This window comes from Fusarium falciforme, chromosome 8 (genome assembly GCF_026873545.1).
Source record: "Fusarium falciforme chromosome 8, complete sequence".
Classification (NCBI taxonomy): Eukaryota; Fungi; Ascomycota; class Sordariomycetes; order Hypocreales; family Nectriaceae; genus Fusarium; species Fusarium falciforme.
The window spans coordinates 2,586,192-2,609,256 of NC_070551.1; the positions used below are offsets into that span (position 1 = coordinate 2,586,192).

General features: G+C 54.9%; 5 protein-coding genes and 1 pseudogene across 6 annotated transcripts, besides 1 other annotated feature; 5 read left to right on the top strand and 1 right to left on the bottom strand.

Annotated features, from left to right (window-relative positions):
* Positions 1 to 590: 590 nt before the first annotated feature.
* Positions 591 to 4,969, top strand: NCS54_01059900 (Hypothetical protein; the record flags this gene model as incomplete). The annotated part of the gene is made up of 3 exons (XM_053155903.1): positions 591 to 887; positions 943 to 1,873; positions 1,926 to 4,969. The coding sequence occupies 3 exons, from the start codon at positions 591 to 593 to the stop codon at positions 4,967 to 4,969; spliced, it is 4,272 nt and encodes a 1,423-aa protein (XP_053011878.1).
* A 1,208-nt stretch (positions 4,970 to 6,177) lies between these two features.
* NCS54_01060000 (Hypothetical protein) lies at positions 6,178 to 9,285 on the top strand (the record flags this gene model as incomplete). Its single annotated transcript, XM_053155904.1, has 5 exons — positions 6,178 to 6,617; positions 6,686 to 7,853; positions 7,909 to 8,259; positions 8,310 to 9,087; positions 9,140 to 9,285. The coding sequence occupies 5 exons, from the start codon at positions 6,178 to 6,180 to the stop codon at positions 9,283 to 9,285; spliced, it is 2,883 nt and encodes a 960-aa protein (XP_053011879.1).
* A 487-nt stretch (positions 9,286 to 9,772) lies between these two features.
* NCS54_01060100 lies at positions 9,773 to 13,185 on the top strand (annotated as a pseudogene). Its single transcript has 4 exons — positions 9,773 to 9,872; positions 9,957 to 12,383; positions 12,430 to 12,538; positions 12,588 to 13,185.
* Positions 9,773 to 13,185: a sequence feature.
* Positions 13,186 to 13,394: 209 nt separating this feature from the next.
* NCS54_01060200 (EKC/KEOPS complex subunit GON7) lies at positions 13,395 to 14,021 on the bottom strand (the record flags this gene model as incomplete). The annotated part of the gene is made up of 2 exons (XM_053155905.1): positions 13,395 to 13,669; positions 14,006 to 14,021. 2 exons carry the CDS (start codon positions 14,019 to 14,021, stop codon positions 13,395 to 13,397), a joined length of 291 nt encoding a protein of 96 aa, XP_053011880.1.
* Positions 14,022 to 14,063: 42 nt separating this feature from the next.
* Positions 14,064 to 16,592, top strand: NCS54_01060300 (Hypothetical protein; the record flags this gene model as incomplete). The annotated part of the gene is made up of 1 exon (XM_053155906.1): positions 14,064 to 16,592. The coding sequence occupies one exon, from the start codon at positions 14,064 to 14,066 to the stop codon at positions 16,590 to 16,592; it is 2,529 nt and encodes an 842-aa protein (XP_053011881.1).
* Positions 16,593 to 19,985: 3,393 nt separating this feature from the next.
* NCS54_01060400 (Hypothetical protein) lies at positions 19,986 to 22,487 on the top strand (the record flags this gene model as incomplete). The annotated part of the gene is made up of 6 exons (XM_053155907.1): positions 19,986 to 20,277; positions 20,342 to 20,529; positions 20,583 to 21,230; positions 21,287 to 21,586; positions 21,638 to 21,952; positions 22,008 to 22,487. 6 exons carry the CDS (start codon positions 19,986 to 19,988, stop codon positions 22,485 to 22,487), a joined length of 2,223 nt encoding a protein of 740 aa, XP_053011882.1.
* Positions 22,488 to 23,065: the final 578 nt, after the last annotated feature.

A 23,065-nucleotide genomic window follows, 5' to 3' on the forward strand; every position in this document is an offset into this window, starting at 1 on the left:
CCCCTGTCAACCCCAATTTGGCTACTCGTCCACCAAGGGCTGAGCTGGCCATGGTCTTGATTCACAGAAACCCAAACCGAGTAAAGCCTCAACGGACCACACACCAGCACATGTCGTGTCGATGCTGCCAATCTGGTGGGGGGCCTCCTCCCCTCCTCGTCTAGTTCCGTCGGCTTGATACCCGTTAGAGATGCCAAGCTGTGAGCCAAAGGGACAACCAAGGACCCGTCAGTTCGTTATGCTTGTTTGACTCGGCGCATCAGAGGCTCTGCAGTCTCCGCCTCCGTCTCCGTCTCCGTCTACTTTACCTCTTCCTCCCTAGGATCATGCAGGGCCTGTTGTTAAAGCATGGTTCATCAGGTCGCGCCAAGATACAGTAAAGAACCGATCTGCGCGTCGTAACCGAGTAGGATCTCCTTGGCTCATCACCACCACTACTGCCAGCGGCGCAGAATAATTTTCTACCTTCTGGCCTCTTGAGTTTTCGCTTCTTTGCGCCTCTTTTACTGTTCGAAAGGGATCATGGTTTGGGAGTTGTCCATCTGAGCCTCGGAGCTTCATCTTACGATCACAAGCAACGCCTGGCCAAGATGGCTTCAGCTTCACCCGAGCAGCAGAGCAATGGTGCCGACAAGAACGAACCCTCCAACGAGACTCCCGCCGTCGCGCCTGTAGATGGTCCTAAGGACACTGGCGAGAATGTTACCGTGGATGATGCGCCAGCCAAAGACGTGACTACGAAGGACGCACCGGCCCCTACCGAGAACGCAACCGAGGTAGTTAACACTGCGGCGGTCGAGCGCCAACCTACTCACTCGCCACGGCCGTCTACAAGATCATCATCTGTATCGGCGACCTCTCAGACCCCTCCAGTGGAAAAGCGCAAGGTCAGTTTGAATATGGGGAAAGCACCTGGTCCTCTGCTAAGACCTCTTCTCCTAGACCTTCCAGTCATTCTTTACCTACTTTCAGCTTCTCTTCTACGCCAAGCCGTCATGGATCGATATAATTCTCCTCATTGTTGGCACCATTGCCGCCATCGCCGCCGGTGCGCCCTTCCCTCTAATGGGTATCATCTTCGGTCAGGTCGTCAACGACCTCAACAAAGCTTCTTGCAGTAGCAGTGACATTGTGGGCCAGCAGACGCCAGACGAGCTTCAGGATAGCATAAACAAGAAGGTCCTGCAGATCACCTACATCGGCATCGTGAGCTTCGCCCTCATCTACATCTACATTGTCAGCTGGTCCCTCTTCAGTCGTCGCCTCGAGGCCCGTCTTCGCGATCGCTATTTCATGAGCATTCTCTTGCAGGATGCTACCTTCTTCGACGAGAGACAAGCCGGCGAGATCTCATCCCGCCTCAACTCCGACATTCAAGCCATTCAGTCGGGTACTTCTGAAAAGGTTGGCATCTGCATGGCTTGCATATCCTTCTTCATTTCCTCCTACGTTGTTGCCTTCATCAAGAATTCTACCTTGGCTGGCATTCTTGTTTCACTGGTACCGGCCTTTTTGCTCCTTGGAGGCGTCGGTAGCTTCTTTACAGCCAAGTTCGCGAGCGCCATGTCTGAGAGGATTGCATCGGCTTCCTCAATCGCCTCCGAGGTTTTGTCAAATATTCCCGTTGTCCAGGCGTTTGGCGCCGGTCCTCGTCTTGAAGCTATCTTTGCTGAGAGGATGAAGGGTGCTCGTAAGCAAGGTACCAACAAGGCCTTTGTTGCTGCTGTTCAAGCTGGAATGCTCTACTTCATTGCCTACTCTGCCAATGCTCTCTCTTTCTGGCAGGGTAGTAAGCAGGTTGCCAGAACAGTCGAGGGGAAGAGCGACATCTCGGTTGGTGATATCTATACCGTTATTCTGCTGTTGGTCGATGGTAAGTGTTCTCTCTACCCGTTGTGAGTCCCGTTTACTGACATGTCTCTTAGCTTGTGTCATTCTTGGAGGTATCGCACCGCTGCTACCAATTATCGCTGGTGCAGTTGGCGCTTTCGAAAAGTTACGACAGGACATGGACACTCCGGCAGTAATTGATGCAGGTTCCGAGAATGGCGAGAAGCTTGCTTTGATCGAAGGAACCGTGACATTCAAGGATGTCTCGTTTGCCTACGTTTCTCGACCTCACCACAAGGTTCTGAAGAGTGTTTCGTTTGAGTGCCCTGCCGGGAAGCATACAGCACTTGTTGGATTATCTGGAAGCGGCAAGTCGACCGTCGCAGGTCTCACTTCTCGCATCTACGATCCCACTGAAGGAACAGTCTACCTCGATGGGCGCGACATCAAGGATATCAATGTCAAGAGCTTGAGAAGCCACATGAGCCTGGTGCAGCAAGAGCCCTCTCTTCTGGACCGTTCGATCATTGAGAACATCGCCCTTGGTATCATGAACTCTCCTCAGCCTGATCATGAACGGTTTAGGGCTACGATCCTGGGTACTGGTCTTGCTGAGTTGGCTGCTAAGCTGCGGAACGGCGAGGACCTCAAGACTGCTGCCCAGGGCTTCGGTCAGGATATGATCGATCTTGTTGACCGAGTACAGGAGGCTACTAAGCTGGCAGATGCAGCCGGCTTTGTTGAGAAGCTTGAGAATGGATACGGAACACAAGTCGGCACTGGTGGAAAACTCGTGAGCGGTGGCCAGCGACAGCGACTTGCCCTTGCTCGCGCTTTGATTCGTGACCCCAAGATTCTCATTCTCGATGAGGCCACTGCTTCCTTGGACTCTGCTAGTGAACGTCGAATCCAGACAGCCATCGAATCTATCGCCAAAAACAGAACCGTCATTGCCATCGCCCACCGCCTGTCAACTATCAAGAACGCCGACAACATCATCGTCATGAACAATGGCGATATCATCGAGCAAGGAAATCACCTGGAGCTCATGGCGCTGAATGGCTCATATGCTAGCATGGTTCGTCTGCAGACTGTCGACTCGGAGGATGCAGGTTCCATTACTAGCACTGTTCGAGAGTCTAGTGATGGCATCTACTCGGAAAAGGAGACCATTGGCGACATCAAGGTCAAGGATGTGGAGAAGGAGGAGGTTGTCGAGACAAAGAAAGAGGAAGTCAAGGAACAGGAAACGGTCAAGGACAAAGACAAGGAGGCTGACCCTGACGGAGATGCCGCCTTGGATTCTAACAAGTCAGCCTGGGTCGTCATTAAGAGCATCAGTGGTATGGCACGACCATACATCCTCCATATCTTGATCTGCCTCCTGGCTGCCAGTATCGTCGGATTAACCTTTTCGTCTGCTGGTCTCATCTTTGGCTACACCATCGACAATGTCAGCCCCTGCAACACTGCCGATGACATCTTGTGGGCCGGCAAGTTCTTTGGAGGCATGTGGTTCCTGGTTGCTTGCGTGGAGCTGTTGGCAAACACTACGAGCTGGACTGGCTTCGGCATGGTTGCCGAGAAGCTGTTGTACAAGATCCGAGTTCTCTGCTTCCGGTCCCTGTATGAGCAAGATCTTGACTGGCACCAGTCCGAGGGACGTACCCCAACTGCCCTCATGTCGGTCATCACGACTGATGCTGCTGCCGTGGGTGGCTTCAGTGGCTCTATCATCGGTACCATCTTTTCCATCGTGGTCAACTTCCTCGTCGCCATCATTCTCTCGCACATCGTTGCTTGGAAGATTGCCATTGTGTGCCTGGTTGTCGTTCCTCTCCTTCTCGGATCTGGTATCATGCAACTTCGGTCGCTTTCCCAGTTCGAGCGTCGCCATGCCGGCGCCTTCTCTAGTGCTGTGGGCATCTCGGTGGAAGCCGTCAACTCATTCAAGACCATCTCGTCGCTCTCTATTGAGCACGAGATTATGCAATCATACCGACGTGCGCTCAAGGGACCTCGAAAGGAAATGACATTTGCGTCCATGTATGCCAACTTGTGGCTTGCCATCGCAAACAGCACTGGTAACCTGATCTATGCCTTTGCATACTGGTGGGGATCGAACCGAATCACCAAGGGTGAGGCCACGCAGCGAGAGTTCTTTATCATTCTCATCTGTATGCTGGTCAGCGCACAGCTCTGGGGTCAAATGTTCAGTCTTGCCCCTGAGGTGTCTCGAGCCAGAGCTGCGGCATCGCGAATCCTGAGTTTGATCGACATCGGGTCTTCAAAGGATCAGGCCAAGAAGCGCAAGCTGACCCTTGCCATTGAAGAGACGGAAAAGGATATCGAAGCACGGGCAGAGGCTCCGGTCAAGAGCGGTAGCACCACGGGCGCTACTATTGTCTTCAAGGACGTCAAGTTTGCGTACCCTGCCCGACCCCATATCCAGATTCTTACGGGCATGTCGTTCACTATTCAAGCAGGACAGTTTGTTGGTCTTGTTGGCCCTTCGGGTGCTGGCAAGTCAACCATCATGTCCTTGGTACAGCGCATGTATCGACCCTCGAGCGGAACTGTTGAGATCAACGGGGACGATATCTGCGCCCGCGAAGGCACCGAGTTTCGCCACGACATTGCTGTGGTGCCCCAGGACTGCGCTCTCTTTGATGGCACAATTCGATTCAACGTGGCACTAGGTGCTACACCAGACCACCGCCCAACAGACGAGGAGATCCATGAAGCATGTAAGCTGGCCAACATTCACGACATGATCATGGAGCTGCCGGATGGCTACGAAACCGAGTGCGGGCCAAATGGCTCACGGCTCTCGGGAGGACAACGTCAGCGCCTAGCAATCGCGCGTGCTCTCGTGCGTAAGCCAAAGTTGCTCCTCCTCGACGAGAGCACAAGTGCTCTGGACGCCGAGAGTGAGCGAGCTCTGCAGGAAGGGTTGGAGCGTGTGGCACGTGGTATCACGGTCATCGCCATCACTCACAGATTGCATACGGTTCGCAAGGCAGATGTCATTTTCATGGTGGAGGCTGGCAAGGTCGTTGAGAAGGGACGGCACGAGGAGCTTGTGGAGAGGAGCGAGACGTATCGCACGAATGCTCTGCAGCAGATGCTGGGCAGTTAGAGGATTTGCACTTCAGTTTCATAGAGTTGATGTGTCGAGGAGACAATTTGAGATATCAGCATATGTAATTTACCTACCTAGTCGAGATTGGACATTGTACAAGAGAAATAACAACTATACGAGACAAGCCTGATGTGTTGATAGTTTCATTCATGTCTGGTGTTTGTGGCATGTTCATATTGGAGTAAGCTTTGGAGTCAGCAGTACTGTGCAGAAGGTACCGTGCTAGGTATTCCCATGGATCGATCCATCATGGCCCCCACGCCTCCAACTCTGCACCTGACCTTGATCCCCTTTGGGAAGCATGTCTCAGTGTCTCAGCCGTGAGCCGTAGAGGCTGCACGACATGGCAAAGCTGTCCTGTCAATTCAGGGGATTTGCCCACGGGGGCTATCATATGATGAATCTCGGACACCCTACACGTTGTTACCGCCTTTTTTAGCTCTTGCTGCTGGCCGTCCCCTGAACCGATATCAATACGAAGAAGCAATAAACAACCTCAGGAACAAGTCATGCACTTTGAATAGACACGGACACCTGAAGCATTCGCACAGGGTCAATCGCATTCCAGGGTCTCGCTGTGGGTACGCCATGCAAGACTCGGTGTCCAGAACAAGCATCGACGTCAGTGTACATGGGTGCGAATCAGGCCCAGCCTATTACGAGCCAAGCGCAAGTACCTTTCCAGCAAGTACTGCGTACCCCCTTGCTGTCTATCTGTCACTCTGCCAGTTTGTTCTGCTCTGGCTCCTCTTTCAATCCTTCACGAGACGTGTCGTCACTGCTTTGCCCGGGCTGCAGCCAAGCCTCACTTCTTTTTGCCTGCGAAACTTGACTTGACCCCGTTGTCGCAAGATCATCACGGTGCAGCAGAAGGATCAGGTCACGATCTAACATCCGCCAACGGGTTGCGACGCTACGGACCCAAGGGTGGGTGTTAGTGCTGTACACACTTTTTTTCTGGGGACAGTACAGGCTACCATCGCCCACCTCAAGTCAAGGTTGCCCCCATCTCCATCTCCAACGGTAGAAGGTGGATATCATCCTAGATTTGGCGGGTTTGGGTTTTGGCGCCGCGCCTGCTTGTTGGACAGACAGGACACTGGGCTGGACTGGACGCACAATTGCACCGAACTGGACCACATGCCGCTCGTCACAGGCACACAACCTTCGCCTCTTGTTCTTGATCCATTGAAAAAGCCCTAGCCTTGAATCCTTCTTCCTCTTCTCTTCTCCCTTGTTCTGCCTCTGGAGTCGCAACCATTCCGACCCCATCCTCCCCCGACAATCCCTCCTCCGTACCCGGCGCTGTCCCTTCTGCCCTTCAGAGCCCGCGACCCGGCTTCAACGACAACGACAACCGACCGACACGAGGAGGGAGAGCCGTCTCCCTGCTAGACCACGACGACGAGACAGCCCCCGTGCTGCCACGCGACTACGACGGAGAGCAGTTTGAGCTCGTCGACTACCCGCCCATCCAGGCTCGACACGACGCCGCTGATCGCGAATCCCGGAGACGGGCCAAACGAGACGACAAGCGCCGCTGGCTTGAAGAGCAGGACGAGATGAAGTTCTCTCACAGCATCCAGTTCAATGCTGTTCCCGACTGGAGCAGCCACTACATTGCTTACAGCAATCTCAAGAAGCTGTACGTCAGCCCTCCCTTTGTTGCTTGCCGTCATGTCATCTCCAGACTAACACGATTGCCACCCGCAGAATCTACCAGCTCGAAAAGTCCGTCCACCAAGCCCGCGCTGGTGATGCCGAGTCGAGACCTCTCATAAACCACGAGAGCCCAGAGGAGGTTTTCACCAGGGCCCTCGACGTCGAGCTCGAAAAGATCTGCTCCTTCTACGTCTCCAAGGAAGGCGAGCTTCTTGAGGAGGCCGCCCAGCTCCTACGCGATGTAGGTGACGAAGCCGAATCCGCCATTGCCGACAATCGCTACATGCGACGCCTCTCCTCGTCGAGCCGCCGCGATGGTCGAAACGGCTTTCGATCCAGGAGTCCCCAGAGCCGCAGCTCCGACAACGAGGACAGCGGTAGCGACGAAGACGAGACGACCGGTTTGACGAGGCGAAGAAGTAGCGGAGCCCGCAGGAGGACGCTTCCTAACATAAAGCCACCTTCCAATGACCTCAATGCTTCAAGCGACTTTGGTCGTGCTGGAGCGCGGAGGCACAGCACCACGGTCGACGACTACGGTGATCAGTCGCTCATGTTCGCTTCCGGGCTGTTCTCGTCTGGCATCATGCTCAAGAAGCGCATCATCAGCCTCTACGTGTCGCTCTGTGAACTCAAGTCGTATATCCAGCTCAACCGCACCGGTTTCAGCAAGGTCCTCAAGAAGTTTGACAAGATCCTCGACAAGGAGCTCAAGACGTCGTACCTCCAGGCCTATGTCGACTCTGCCTACCCCTTCAAGGATGAGACTAAGCGTGTCATTGAGGATAACATTGCTAAGATGGAGAAGGCGTACGCTGAGGTCGTCACTGGTGGAGATGAGCAGCTGGCCCGTAAGGACCTCCGCTCCCACCTTAGAGAGCACGTTGTCTGGGAGCGCAACACTGTGTGGAGAGATCTCATCGGCATCGAGCGTAGAGCTGAAGCTGCAGGACTGGGCCAGGCCCTTCTCGGCCAGGAGAGAGGCAACATCACTAGGAGATTGCAAGGTGATGAAGCGAAGGCCCCCATCAAGTCTCAGATCTCCACGCCTTTTGGCAGGATCACGGTGCCGCCGTGGCTGGCCAGCTCGTCCTTGTGGACTCTCATCATCTGTGTGACCATCTTCTTCCTTCTTCTTTTGCTCCCCATCATGGAGAAGGCTGAGCAGCAAAACTGCCTTGCCATGTTGGTGTTTGTCAGTTTGCTATGGGCCACCGAGGTAAGCTTGCATGACCGGTCTCGCCGCAAGTGGCAGTATGCTAACAGCTTTATAGACCATTCCTCTCTTTGTTACTTCATTACTGATTCCCTTCCTTTCTGTCGTCCTACGTGTTGTCCGCGATGAGACGCCCGGCAAGCCTCAGAGGCGTCTTGATTCCAAGCAAGCCACATCAGCCATCTTTGCTGCCATGTGGACGCCCGTTATTATGCTTCTCCTTGGTGGCTTCACTCTGGCTGCGGCTCTGTCAAAGTGCACCATCGACAAGCGATTGGCTACGTTGGTTCTTAGCAAGGCTGGCACTCAGCCTAGGACGGTCCTGATCGCCAACATGTTTGTGGCTGCTTTTGCATCTATGCTGATCAGCAATGTGGCTGCGCCAGTCCTTTGCTATTCAATCATTGAGGTGGGTTAACTCAGAGCACCCCATGAGCAACAAGACTGACAGTAGACTAGCCTATGCTTCGAACCTTGCCCTCTGACTCCAACATGTCCAAGGCGGTTATCATTGGTATTGCGCTCGCCTCCAACATTGGTGGCATGCTTTCTCCCATTGCGTCGCCTCAGAACGTGGTTGCTATGGGTATCATGCAGCCTGCTCCTACCTGGCTCCAATGGTTCTTCATCGTCATCCCCGTTGGCGCTGTTTCGATCGTCCTGATCTGGCTTCTTCTGCTTGTATCGTTCCAGCCCGGTAAGGGTACGACGATTGCCCCGATTCGACCGGTCAAGGAGAAGTTTACGGGTCTCCAGTGGTTTGTGACCATTGTCACCGTTTGTACTATTGCTTTGTGGTGCGCCAGCCACCAGCTTGAAGCCGAGTTTGGAGATATGGGAGTCATTGCCATTATCCCCATTGTGCTCTTCTTCGGAATCGGTATCCTGACAAAGGAGGACTTTAACAACTTCCCTTGGACTATTATCATCCTCGCTGCTGGAGGTCTGTCTCTGGGCAAGGCTGTCCGGTCGTCTGGTCTCCTGCATACACTCGCCGAGCTAGTTTCCCAGAAGGTGGAAGGCATGAGCCTGTACGGCGTGCTGGTTGTCTTCTCGGGACTGATCCTGGTCATCGCCACTTTCATCAGTCACACAGTGGCTGCCTTGATTTTCCTGCCGCTTGTGTTTGACGTGGGTGTTGCCATGGACCAGCCACACCCCAACCTGCTTGTCATGGGAGGCGTTCTCATGTGCAGTGCTGCCATGGGCTTGCCCACGAGTGGTTTCCCCAACATGAGTAAGTCTTCTTTGTGTGTTTTGAAAGTTGAACTCGATCTAACATATGATAGCTGCCATCATGAAGGAAGATCCCTTTGGCCAGCGGTATCTGCAGGTCAAGCATTTCATCAGCCGTGGTGTGCCAAGCAGTATCATGACTCTCATTGTAGTCGTGACCCTGGGATACGGAATTATGCAAGTTGCTGGACTTGATTAAGGAGAGAGAGACATTTGGACTTGATTGTGGACGAGAGAATGAACATGAAGTTCCGGTTCGAGTTGATGGTGTTTTTTATGGCTCTGGCCATGGTGGTTTCTACTGGCACCTGGAAGAATTACAATATTATCAAGCAAGTATAGACAAAGTGCGCGATAGACGAGTTACATTTTGAAATGTAGATGAGCAGGAATTTATTTGTTGGAATTCAAGTCATTTTACAGATAAAGCTGCCTGGTATGAGTGCGAACTTACACTGTGCTACTGTGTAATGCAAGAAGCTCTGGCCATCCGTTGACGTCGATGTTCCCGCCGAGGGCGGCATGACCCTGCCCCAGATTCCGGCACCCAACAAATTCGCGATTGTCCAGGCGGCAACACAACTGATACCAAGCATCTCTGTGTCCTTGTTCGGCTCTAGGGAACTCTGCGTCTTTGCTATTTGTCCTTCATCTGATGCGCCTCCTCTCCGGATAGCCATCACAGCTTCGAGCTGGCCGGCGCCATGCTCTTCGCCTTCACAGCCCGTCCCATCATCGAGCTGCGCCAGCGGGACAGGTCCAAGATCGAGACGATCCTCGCGTACGGTATGAGACTGTTCCGGGCTCCCAGTATTGTCTCTTGGCAGACAATGGCTGTCGCTGCATGAGCTGTGATTGACCTGATCCTAGGTGACCGTGTTCTCGTCGGCCTTAACAGCGGCGCCCTCCGTGTCTACCGCCTCAACGAGCTCCCCGACCAACCTACCAACGGTTCTGCCGATAAAAATGCTGCCCCGGCTTCTCCCACGAACGGTGACGTTGCCCCTCTGAAGGTGCCCGCGGTGCCCGTAAAGCCCACCGATCTACTGCGTGAGGTAGAACGCTTCTCGACGCGCTCCATTGAGCAGCTAGCCATAATCAAGGAGGCAAACACGATCGTGTCGCTCTCAAACTATCACGTTTCGTTGTACGATCTGCAGACTTACGAGCTTGTCGAGACGCTGAGCCGGACCAAGAACGCGTCGTGTTTTGCGGTAACATCGAATATCGTCAAGGATCCGGACACGGGCATTCCCGAGATTATCAGCAGATTGGCGGTTGCGGTCAAGAGAAAGCTATTGCTATGGAGCTGGCACGAGAGCGAGCTGTCGGATGATGTTGGGGAGGTCATCTTGGCTGAATCGATCCGGTCCGTGACATGGGCGAGCGCAACGAAACTGGTGTGCGGCATGAACGGTGGATATGTCATGGTCAACGTCGTGACTCGCGAAGTGGAGGAGATTGTGAGCCCCGGGGCAGGCCCTGCAGCCGGACAGACGAGCCGCTTCGGTGCCATGAGTAGTGCTGGAATGGGATATATGGGCTTGGGAGGATACATGCCCAAGCCATTGGCGGCCAAGCTGGCGGAAGGGGAGATACTGCTGGCCAAGGACATCAACACATTGTTCATTGATGATGACGGGAAGCCTTTGGAGAGAAGGCAGATTCCTTGGCAGTCAGCTCCTGAGTCGATAGGGTACTCGTACCCCTATATCCTCGCATTACAAGCTCCGTCAAAGGGCTCACTCGAAGTCCGGAATCCGTCTACTCTTTCACTTCTGCAAAATTTGGCTCTTCCAGGAGCGGCACAGCTTCACTTCCCTCCGCCTACAGTGAGCTTGGCCCATGCCGGCAAGGGCTTTCACATCTCGAGCGAGCGGTGCGTGTGGAAGATGGACGCGACAGACTATGATTCCCAAATCCAGGAGCTGGTGGATGGTGGCAAGTTTGATGAGGCTATTAGCATTCTCGAGATGCTTGAGGATGCTCTGTTGAAGGACAAGACCCAGACGCTTCGGGAAGTCAAGATGCTCAAGGCTGAGATGCTGTTCAAGAAGAAGAGATATCGACAGTCTATGGATCTCTTCAATGAGGACACTGTGCACGCGCCTCCTGAGCGAGTGCTCAAGATGTACCCTCCTCAAATTGCAGGAGAGTTATCGGCATGGGCAGGCCGTGAGGAGGAAGAGAGGGAGGAAGAAGCCCCTGGATCTCCGAAGAAGACCAATGGGACACGGCCAAGCACTCCGGAGTCTGCTGAGCCGCCTCATGAATCACCGTCCCCTGTAGCCAAAGGTGGCTTCGCTCGTTATCTTACCGGCAGCTACAGGAAACCTCAATCCGACACGGCGTCCATTATCTCAAAGAAGGAAACGCCTGATGCCGATGACACCGCGAGCGTCAAAGAGACGGAGTCAAATGAGGATAAGCCGCTGAAGGACAAGGATTTGATGAATGCTGTCCTGGAACTGAACAGCTACCTTGCAGGGACTCGTGCTCGACTTCAGAGAGTCATTGACCCCGTTACTGGAAACCTGAAGCCCCAAAGCGAACGAAATGGCTCGTCAGAAGATGTGGCAGAGAAGTTCCTGAGGATGGGACTCGATGAGTCCGAAAAGAAGATGGAAGAGGAGTTACGGAATACCTTTCGACTGGTTGACACGACTCTATTCCGTGCCTATATGTTCTCTCGACCAACTCTGGCAGGCTCATTGTTCCGAATTCCCAACTTCTGCGATCCCACCGTGGTCAACGAGAAACTTTTGGAACACAACCGCTATACAGAGCTGGTGGATTTCTTCTACGGCAAAAAGCTACATAAGGAGGCATTGGAGTTGCTGCGCAGATTCGGCTCTGCTGAAGAGCCAGATGAGGCCGCACCAACTCTTCATGGACCAGAGCGTACCATTCAGTATCTCAAGAGCCTACCCCCGTCTGAAATCGACCTGATTTTGGAACATGCCGAGTGGACGCTCAAGGCCAGTCCCGATGAGGCGCTAGAGATCTTCATCGGCGACACAGAGAATGCAGAGACACTACCACGGGAGAAGGTCGTGGCGTTCCTACATGACGTGGACATGCAGCTGGAGGGTCGATATCTGGAGCACATCATCAATGAGTTGGAGGATATGACGCCAGACCTTCACAACCGCCTGGTAGAGCTTTATGTCAAGAACTTGAAGCAGATGCAGAGGGGTGACGAATGGGATGCTTTGCTCGACCGGTTCATTACCTTTTTGAGGGAATCGAAGCAGGTTTACAGCCTAAGCAAAGCTTTTGGGCTGATTCCAAGAGATGGTGAGATATACCCCTATCACTACCTGGGTTGTACTAACAATGGCAGATCCGGCATTCTATGAGGCGCAGGCTGTAGTGCTGAGCAACATGGGCCAGCACAAGCAGGCGCTCGAGATTTATGTGTTCAAGATGAAGGATTACCAGAAAGCCGAAGAGTATGTCTTACAAGGTGCCTCGTATTCTTTCACCAGCTAACCTTTATAGCTACTGTAATCGAGTCAACTTGACTCAGGATACTACTCCATCATCCCAGCCGAATGCAAGGGATGATGCAGGAGAGGATCCAGAAAACACAACACCGTCCATTTACCACACGTTGTTGTCGCTCTACCTGCAGCCATCACCACCAAACAAGCCCAACCTTGAGCCAGCACTGGACCTCCTTTCCAAGCATGGATCTCGTCTCCCAGCAAAGTCGACACTAGGACTCATCCCTGATGACCTCCCTGTGCGGTCACTCGAATCCTACTTCCGAGGCCGCATCCGTTCAGCCAACAGCCTCGTGAACGAAGCAAGGATCGTGGCGGGACTTCGCCAAGCTGAGGGCATCTCCATCGCAGCGCGACTGCACCTGGGTGACGACGTTCAGGGCGGCCAGGGCGGACGCAACAGGCACGTATCAATAACAGATGAGCGGCACTGCTTCGTCTGCCACAAGAAGCTCGGGGGCGGCATGCGCATCGGCGGAAGCGTGGTGGCGGTATTGCCGGACAACACCGTGGTACACTATGGATGCCTGAACCAGGCAACGGGGAACAAGGTTGATAGATCGCGGGCGCCAAGCTGGGGAAGGGGATTCTAGAAGGTCGTTTTTGTGTCTGGGAGTTTTTTCTTTGTTTTCGGTTTGGGTCGTTTAGGGGATGTGCAGCTCAACTCCACGGTCGAGTGGTGTTGATGAGCATTTGCATGGGTTGGATCGGTGGCAGCCAGTATGATATTTCTTTGCAATACCCCTCGTAAATAAACACATGTTGTCGTTGACATTGGCGTGCGTGTCTTGGTCTTTAAGTCTCAGTCCTCCTCCTCTTGTACCTCCTCGCCGTAATTCTCCTCCTCTTTCGCCTCGGCGGCGGCGTCTCGTGCCTTGTCTTGCTCCATTCGAGCTGTGAGCTCCTTGTTTATCGTAGCCTGAGTGTCTGCGATCGAGGCGCGGAGGGCTTCGAGGTAGGACGTCTTGTCGGCTGTGGAGGGGGAGGAGGGGATGGCGGGGAGGGTGTGGGAGACGGTGAAGGGCTCGCTAAGAGGGGAGGAGTAGTCTGCGGTGAGAGCTGGCTGCGACATGTTGGCTGCTTAATTGATAAGGCGTAATCCAAACTGGAGTGGTCAATTTCTAGTGATGGATGTTGAAGTGGTGTTGGAGATTTTGGAGCTGTTGGCGCGGGGTTTATCGAGGAACGCCACATTTTGACATCCATGCACCCCAGGATAAGGTAAGATACGGACCAAACATGGGGCTCAGCTCTCACCGTTAACGACACTCCAACCTCAGCTCTGTCCCTTTTCTCCCTTGCAATCGATAAACATCGACCATCAGTGTCGCACAAACATCTACAGCCTCACAGACCATTTACAAAGCCCATAACTCTCGCAGGCCCCCCTTCGAAACGGCCGAATCCACCTACAGCCCTGTCTGTCCATGATGAAGATGTAACAACGGACCCCGTCGTCGCATAAACAACAATGCAACCCTCACGCTCTCAGCCCCGCGGGCCAGGAAGCTTCTCCCCCCTATCCAACTCTTCCGCGCAGCCCTCGACATCCTCACGACCCGCTGCTGGCCTGCGCCGCGTCGACGCCTCGGACGACGAGGAGGCCACCACCCCTCGCCCTTCCATCACGATACCCAAGTCCAGGCAGCCTCAGGGACAGCCCGCCTCCCCAGCGACCCCCATATACCAGCAGTTCGCTGCGAGCTCGAGCAGCGCGAGCCTCGGACATCACAACTTTTCCCGACCGGCGGGGACGCGGGCCGTTACCCAGGGGTCTCCGGCGACGCTGGTCAAGGGACACTCGCGAAAGCACTCGGCTACCCAGGGCTCCTTTGAGCCAACGCTACCGTCCATGAGCACGTCGAATCTGTCGTCGCATATCGGCATGACACACCACGGTGGCCCGTCCTCTATCTCGGCCTCCGCGGCGGCCGCTGCAGCTGCGGCTGCCTCTGCGTCCAACGCTGGCATGTCGGCGAGCCAGATAGCGGCGCAGGCCGCAGTCATGTCGCATCAGAACCACTCGCGGCAGCGCTCGCAGACGGTCCCATTCCCCGGCGACCCGAATGACGGTGTCCGAAGGGGCAGCGGGGGCAAAGGCCCGACGAGCCCGCCGATGCTGAGCCTGACTGAGGCCAGCGCGCCACGAGACAGCGGCTTTGGGAACCACGGGGGTCACGTCGGAGGCGCTCACTCGTATGCCGCTGCTACGGCCGCGGCCAACGTCGTGTTCCCGCGATCGGGGCACAGCTCCCCGCGAGGGCCGCACTCGGTGTCGCCTCAGCCGTACTCGCAGCCTCCACCTCCACCGCCTGCGTCCGAGAAGCCGCTCAAGACGGAGAAGTCAAAGGTCAAGCTGTTTTCGCGCCCTGGAAAGATTAGCACCAAGGGCGAGACGAAGGACAAGCCACTGCCCAGTCCTGGAAAGATTGGCTCTGCTCTGTCTGCTCTACAGCGTGGGAACTTTAGCACGAGCAGTCTGGTCGACCCAAGCAATCAGTCTATCTACAACCTCAACAACTCTTCCTCAGCTACTATTCGGCCAATTGAGACTCCCACCGAAGAGAAGGGAAAGGAAAAGGAGAAGAAGCACCACTTCCTCTCCCGGCAGAAACACAAGCTCAAGGATGAGTATCATCTACCGCTCTCCTCGGCAGCCAGCAACTCTCTGCCCACGGATCCAAATGCGCCCAACCCCCTGTACAACTTCAACATCCCCCCGAGCCCCGGACCCAACTCGTCCGGGTTCGTCAAGACCAAAAAGGACAAGAAGCTCGCCGAGCGATCCGAGAGCCGCCTGGAGAGCGAGTCGAGCTTCAACCTGCAGAGCGAATGGCCCGGGCCGAGCAGTCTGCCGTCGCAGTCGAGCATCTACGACCCCGTGGATCCCGGCAAGCTCGGGCTTCACCACCACATGTCCGCCGACGACGCGTGGCCGTACCTCAAGGCCAAGCTGCTGGTCATCTTTGAGGGTGAGGACCTACGTCTTCCCGTGGAGGACTTCAACAGGGTGGTGCAGGTGCATATCCAGTGGTGTATGCATAGACGCTCACCCAATACCATGCTGGAGGACCTGCGTGATCTGCTAGCCACGGGGTTTTCGTCCCTTGACCGGACACTACGGAATACGCCCGAGGATCGTTTCATCCCGACACTGGTGGAGCTCTGGATGTTTACCTTTACGTCTATCCTGCCGTACATGCAGGCCGTATTCCTCCCACTGGACCTTGAAGTCTCAGGGTGCGGTACGCTCATGACCGGAGAGCAGGCCCGAGACTTCTGGGGCGGTGCCCTGGCGTCATCGTCCTCGTCGGACAAGCCTGCCCGCGTGGCTCCGGCCTCGGCGGTTCTCGACGTGAGGAGGCTGGTCCTCATCGCTTACAGAGATATCGTCATTCTACCACGCTATGAGACGCTCAAGACCATCTTCTCGCGGCTCTCTCTAGAGTTTCTCCCCTCGTCACTGGCCAACATGGCCCTGTCATCACCCCCTCCCGAGGCCGCTCTCTCCACGTCTCCCTCCGAGTCCCTCAACTCCATGGCCCGCCCCGGCACCGCCATGTCCCTCGACCCCTCAGTCGCCTCGTACAATTCCACCAGCACGACGCTCCTTGGTGAAGGCTCGGCAGGGGGGCGCAGCCGCGCCATCAGCAACGTCAGCTTTGGCAGCCACGCCAGCGATGGCGTCCTCCGGCCATTTACACCCTCGGGCGGGATGCCTCCCCCTCCGTCGCTGGGCAGCCTGCGCGAGCGGGAGCAGAATGTTGAGGACTCTAAGCACGTGACCGACATGGTCGGCCGGATGCTGCAGTGCATGAGCGTGCTGTCCGGGGTGTCGGCCGGGGATGCGGACGATGACGGGAACGAAAAGGTCGTGGAGCTATGCAAGATGCTCAAGCTGAACTGGCTTGGAAGGGGACGGACGGGAAGGAACAGGAGAGGAATTGTTGGTGGCAGGGTTAGGAGAGAGGACTTGAGAGATGAGGTGCGCGTTGCTTAGAAAGTGACGACAGCCTCTGAAGAGCAGTTGAAGCGTGCCCGTCAAAGGTGGATATGGATATAGTTGCTACGGCGTTGGGATACGACATGTTGAAATGAACAAGACCGAGATGATACACATACACCAATCCATATCTAGAAATCATTAGGCTACCTACATCGAGATCATCACCGGGATATGAAGCGGACCGTCAAGCATCCAGTGAGAGACAAGGATTTAAGATGAGGAGAACCAGTCACATTCAGAGTTTTCACGAGTGGAGGCAAGTTTAAGATTGATATAAAATTTCATTGTATATTACAAGACAGTGCAACTCAAAGTGGACCTATTCTTTTGTTTTGTTAGCTTCGACTCTGGCAAAGGTCGTCAAGAGCAACAGCAAAAAACATCGACTTTGATCAGACATCCAAGGAAGAATTAACCTTCATTTGTCCCAAAAAAGGCTCGATCGGGACTCAAGTGGAAACTGCGAATGTGTATGGAAATTTCATCATGCAAATTGCCGTGTTGTTTGTGCTGCTGCAAAGAAAAAAAAAAGAAAAGAACTTACGTTGACCGTTGAGAGAAAAGCTCAGTGAGCTGTGGTGGTTAGTCGCGAAAAGTTGATGTTGGTAGCAAGTGAAAAATCTGCGCAGTCTTGTTAGCAAAGCTGCAAAAGCACGTTTCTGCCATCATGAGAAAAGTGTGGTGTGTAGTCAGACAAAGATACTGGCAAGTAACAGGCCTAGGGCCCGAACAGAACTGAATTTCTTCATGGTCGATTCGGTTGGGAAAAGAAGACTTGTTTACAAGTGTCATCATTCAGATGGAGGGGGTACAGGGAGGGCGGCGACGCAGGAGAAAGGGGGAAGTGTGGTCTTACCATCAAGGCTGCATGGAAAAATCAAGCCATCCCTCAGATTGACAACCGATATTGCAACCAGAACACGCAGAAGATCGCTCGTCAACTAAGCTGTCCAAATCAAAACAGCTGCTCCAGGGAAAACGTTTCTGTGCGGTTTCGCGCGTGGTGCTCACGGATGGTCAGAGAGAAGGCGGCTTTGTCGAGTGTGAAAGGATTGTTGTTGGAAAGGATGAATTGGAGGTTCGCGACGAACGAAGATATTGCCTAACAGTGCGGCGAAAATTTTCGTTTTTCGACACTGTGTATCCGCACGTGACCGGTGATCTAGCCCTAAACGCTCTAGCGGCGGAAGCCAAGCAGGTCTTTAATGCCGGAGCCGCGATAGATGCATGGAACAAATTTGTCGCCGACCTTATCTACGGGGCACTTACCTAAAGTCTTCTGGCAAACAAAGGAGAGGCAGTTAATTGCGGCCACGTGACGACCGGAGAGTTTTTGGCAATTATTCTTTCACGGGTAGGACTCCGACAGGAGAGTTTGACCTAGATTTTGACTTTCCGCGGCTAATTGACTCTTCTCCCCCTTTGTCTTCTCCCGTCCGGCAACTTGCAGTGAAGGAAATTTGGCCCGGATAACCTCAGGTTCAAAGACGCGCTTGTGGAATGCGATTCCAAGGATTGGGAAACGCGGACCCCGGTTCTGGGAATCGTCGCGTGTCGTCAGGGATCTCGCCTTAGGAGCGTATATGACTGTAGCGGGTTATGGCCTCGCATTGATGGGTAAAGGGGCACTTCCCAGCCACCGACTTGATAGGAATGAAATTACAGGATCACCCTCTCACACAGCTCCTCACAGACACTGAAGCACTGTTTGTGTCCATGGCCGGATGCGACATGGGGGCTTCTTACGGCTTAACTGCATGTGCCCACCTTCAGTCTCGGGTCCCTGGTCCGTGTTGGCCGAAAAATTCCCACCTCTTTGTCTGCCTTCACGTATCAGGACTCGCCGTGCTGCCACTTGAGCCCACTCACTCGCTCAACTACTCATTCATTCACCCACTCCATCCCACCCACGCCTCAAGGTCTGTGAGGGCTCCCCCCCGAAAGCCCGCGCGCATCGATCCAGACGATTGTGACAGACAAAGAGGGCCATCACTTTGCCACCCCCCGGTCTGTAAGAACCGGTCGATCTCTGTCGAACTGCACTGCGCAGCAGCCCGTTGTTGTTATCAACTGCGTCTCTTTGCTGTGACAGGCCGATCCGATCGCAGCAAGCAACTATTACTGCGGAACGGGTGAGATAGCCTTCGGGAGCTAGACAGTATCTTGGCCGTGCCTTGCCTTGCCTTGCCTGGCGACGTCCTCCTTGACTCGTCCCTCTTCCGACCTCTATCCTTGGTCCGTCCACTCTTGACCAAAAAGGCACCAACCGCGCAACGATACCGGCGCCCTTCTCTTCCACATCCTGCCTGTCTCGCTCTCGCAGCTCCTCACTCTTCCTCCTCCTTCTTTTCTTCTTCCTTCTCCTCCTCCTCCCCCAACCAAGACAGCCAACTCGACAAGAGGTCAGCCCCGACCCCCCGTCACGTCAGACTCCCCCCGGACGTCTCTCACTCTTGGTTCCCTCGCTGTTGGGTCGAGGCAAGCCAGCCCAGCCCAGCGTACCTCAGTGCCGGGCCCGCCGTCGCACGTCGCACATCGTCTCAGTGCCAGTCCAGTCCAGAAGAGCAAGGACAAGCGCGCCCGCGCGGGAAATTCAACCCAGAGCCCGCCCACTCGCCCACTCTCCAGCCCAAGTCCCTGCGACTCCCGTCTCTCCCTCTTCCCCCCGTGCCCCGTTCCCCCCAGCCCAGCCCAGCCCATCAAGCAAGCACTGAAAGCGGATCGCCCTCCCGTCTCGTCTGGCTGTCTGATTGTGGCATATCGCACTCCCGCGTCTTTCGCATCCATTCCCCTGGACCCCTTCCCGACCATCATCAACCTCTTTCTCATCAATCCGCGTTGCTCTTCGGCATCGCTCTTCACCACCACGGCGGCCACGTCCGTCTTGCTCCTCTAATCCGCCCGCCGGTCTCGACCTCTGGAATCCCGTGACGTGCCACTCGCCCCATCGTCACCTCATTCGCCTGCCGTCCGGTCTTCCCCCCGTCGGCCACTTCTCTCGTCTATTCGCATCGCGAAACCACACCACCAATTCAACCCAAACCTCATTTTTTTTCCACCATCGCCGATGCCTCGTCGATCCTCTTCGCCTTGCCGATCCACGTCTTGATAGAGAGTTCCTGCTTCTTCTTTCTTTGTTTTGCCGTCGCCGACCTCACCCATTTGGATTCGACCGCTATCGCATTGGGCCCCCGACCCTGTCCCGTCGCGACACGCGAAACAGGATAGATCACCTCCGCCACCCAATACCCAACCATCGGCTTTCGCATCCGCGTCCGAGGCCACAGCCCGGTCATCGCCATTGCTCAACGCCAGCGCATGCGATAGTATTACAACGCGCCTGTCGATATCCACGCCGTGGATAGTCGACCCGACCAGTCAGTCATGATGGCAACCAGTATGGGCCCAAATTTCTCTGGGCATCCCGCCGGCATGGGGCATCCAGGTGTCGCCGGCCACCCTATGGGCCCCGGCATGCCTCACAACCCAGGCCAGCAAGGCGCTCCCAACGCCGGGATACCTCATCAGTTTGGTGGACCGATGGTCTCTGCTCCCGGAGCACAAGTAAACCCTGCCTTGATGGGCGGTATGCCGCCGGGTGCGAACCCAAATGCTCATGCTTTGCAGCACCTCAATCCCGCGCAACAACAAATGTTCCAGCAGCAGCAATTACAGCACTGTACGTGTTCTCTCGGCATCTTTGTCATTATGCTTTTGCACCCGCTAACCATCCTCTTCCACAGTCGGTAACCCGCAAGCGATCGCTGCGATGCGCCAGCAGCAACTCCTCCAACATCAGCAACAGGCCCGACACCTCATGGCTCAGCAAGCTTTCCAGGCCAACATGCAGGGAGGCATGCCCATGAACATGGCACAGATGAATCTCAACCCCCAGCAACTTCACCAACTGAGGGCTGCCAGGATGGGTCCGGTGAGTGGGAGTGATACGCGAACGCGCAGCTCATTGTAGGCTAACACGTCTAGGGACAGCAACACCCTCAAGCTCAGGCTATCATGGCTCAACAGCTTGCTCTGCAGCAACAGCAACATCAGCAGCAGCAGCAAGCGGCTCATGCTCAGCAACAGATGCAGGGTGGCCCTAACCCAGGCCAGCCGATGCAGATGAATGCTCAGAGCATGCAGAATATGCAGCAGAATCAGCTCGCTGCTGCTTCCCTCCAGAACCAGATGGCGAACCAACAGGGCCAGCAGCCTCAAGGGCAGCCTCAGCCACAACCTCAATCGCAACCACAACAACCTGGTCAGCAGCCCCAGCAAACCCCTCAACAATCATCTCAGGCCGGCACCCCAGCTCCCACTGGTCCCCAAACTCCAGCCCAAACACCCAACTCGACTCCGGCCCAGCCAAACCAGATGCCGCCCGGTCATAGCCAGCCGCAGGTTCCTCAGACACCCGCCCAATCCCAGGCGCAGCCCCAGCCTCAACCACAGGCTCAGCCGCAACCTCAGCCGCAGGCTCCGACACAGCAACAGCAGCACCAAATGAATGCGGCGGCGCAGCAGCTGGCGATCCAGAATTCGATGCTGCAGCAGCAACAGCGAAGAGATAACATGAAGGGTCAGTGCTTGCTGAAGCTTATGCAGTTCAGCGAGCACTTGAGCGGATATCCGGTAAGTCCTTATTTCGCGCGATCGTGGATTCTTTCAGGCTAATAAGTCATCAACAGGGCTCCAAGGGTCGAGATGATCTCTCTTACTGGAATGCATTCGTCGCTCGATTCTTCTCTCAGAACGGAGTCTTCCGACACTCGCTGCACATCACGGACGCCGAAGATACAACTGACAAGCAATATGAGATTGCCTATCCCGCCATCGCGCGATACTTTCATACTCACTTTGGCAGCGGCGTCAAGAACATGCAATTGATCATGGACAAGGGTGTAACAGATCGACCTCTGCCTGGAGACTGCCACTGCATAGAAAACTCCAAGGCTAGCCTGGTGTACTGGTTCGAGACAGGATCCCACGTAAGTTGAATTAATGTGTTTGGTAAGAACCAAGACTGACTAGGTCGGCAGCTGGTTGCGAGCGGAACACTTCGGGCGCAGTTCGACGCTGAGCAAAAGATCGAACTCTTCGAATTCCTAACCACCAGCCACGAGGAATACATTTCGCGAAAGCAGGTCATCGATGCCGCGAAGCCCGCCCACATGTGGATGAAGGAATGGCACAAGACTAACTCACAGGACGGCAAGTCGCCAGAACTATCCAAGAAGGGCAAGGGCCGACAACTCAAGTCCCCTCAGACCCAGCCTCCCGAGGTTCTCGTGGATCTCCCCGAGGCTGCGGTCAACAGCAAGGGTGTAACACAAGCGGTTTTCCAGTTTCTTGAGGTAGGGGTGACTCACTCAGCGTAAGTAAAGAGTGAGGCTAATAAACTACGTCCAGATTGTTGAAGTGATGGGACAGATGAACCCATTATTCGGATTCTTCCACTCGAATCCCGGCCTCGGACCTTATCAGGCTCTCGAACAGTACGTCGCGACACAAATCAACGGAGTCCCTCCCACCATGAACGGACAGCCGATGCCCCCGGGGGCCCGTACACCTAGCTTCGGACAATTTCCCATGGGTGCCAGCCCAGCCACGGCGCACATGAACCTCCCTGGATCGCCTCACATTGGAAGCCCGGCACCTGGTCACATGCAGGCTCCTGGAATGCAGATGCAGCAAAGCCAACAGGGCACTGGTTCAAGCGGGCCTAGCGCAAACACATCGCCAGCATCGAATAAGCGAAGAAGACCCTCGGCAGTCAAGGAAGAGGATGGATCTGGGGCTCCCACACCGGCCACGAACGGAATGCCGCGCAACGCGAAGCCTCCCACACCGCGTATGACGAAGCGCCTCAAGGGCAACCCGCCGGCGTAGACATGCCGGACGAGATGAACTTGTTTATAAGCTGCAGGCGTCAGAGCAGGCGTGTTGCGGCTCCTTGTTTTTTCATTATGCATCATGTTGCATGGCGGCGTCTTTGCGAGGTTGGTTTTGCTCTGGATTTGGCTCTTGGAAAATCCTGTGGATGTGGGAGATTGGAAAGCATATGGTTCGGCGCAATTGCTCGCCGCTGTCACGATCCCCTACCCCTGGCCGTGTTTGTGGTTATTACATGGTGGATGCTCTTGAGAAGCCTGCACGAGGCACACTATGGGAGCAGGTGTTTGCTGGAGATGGGCATCACGACGATTGACGATGCCACCATATTCGGATTCTCGAGCGGGCAGGGTGGATGGATAGAGGCGAAAGGGGGATCCCGGGCTTTAATTTGGGTAACGGAGTTGCAGTTACTCGTGTACGACTACAGAGGCTCACGGCACGGGTTGGCGTCGGAAGCCCTGACTACTTTTGTGTTTGACCAGTATTTTTCTTTTCCTTGTTTTGAAAAAGACACCCAGCAAGCAATCCGGTGTATTGGGATGGGGGGGAGTTTACAGAGACAGAGGATTGGA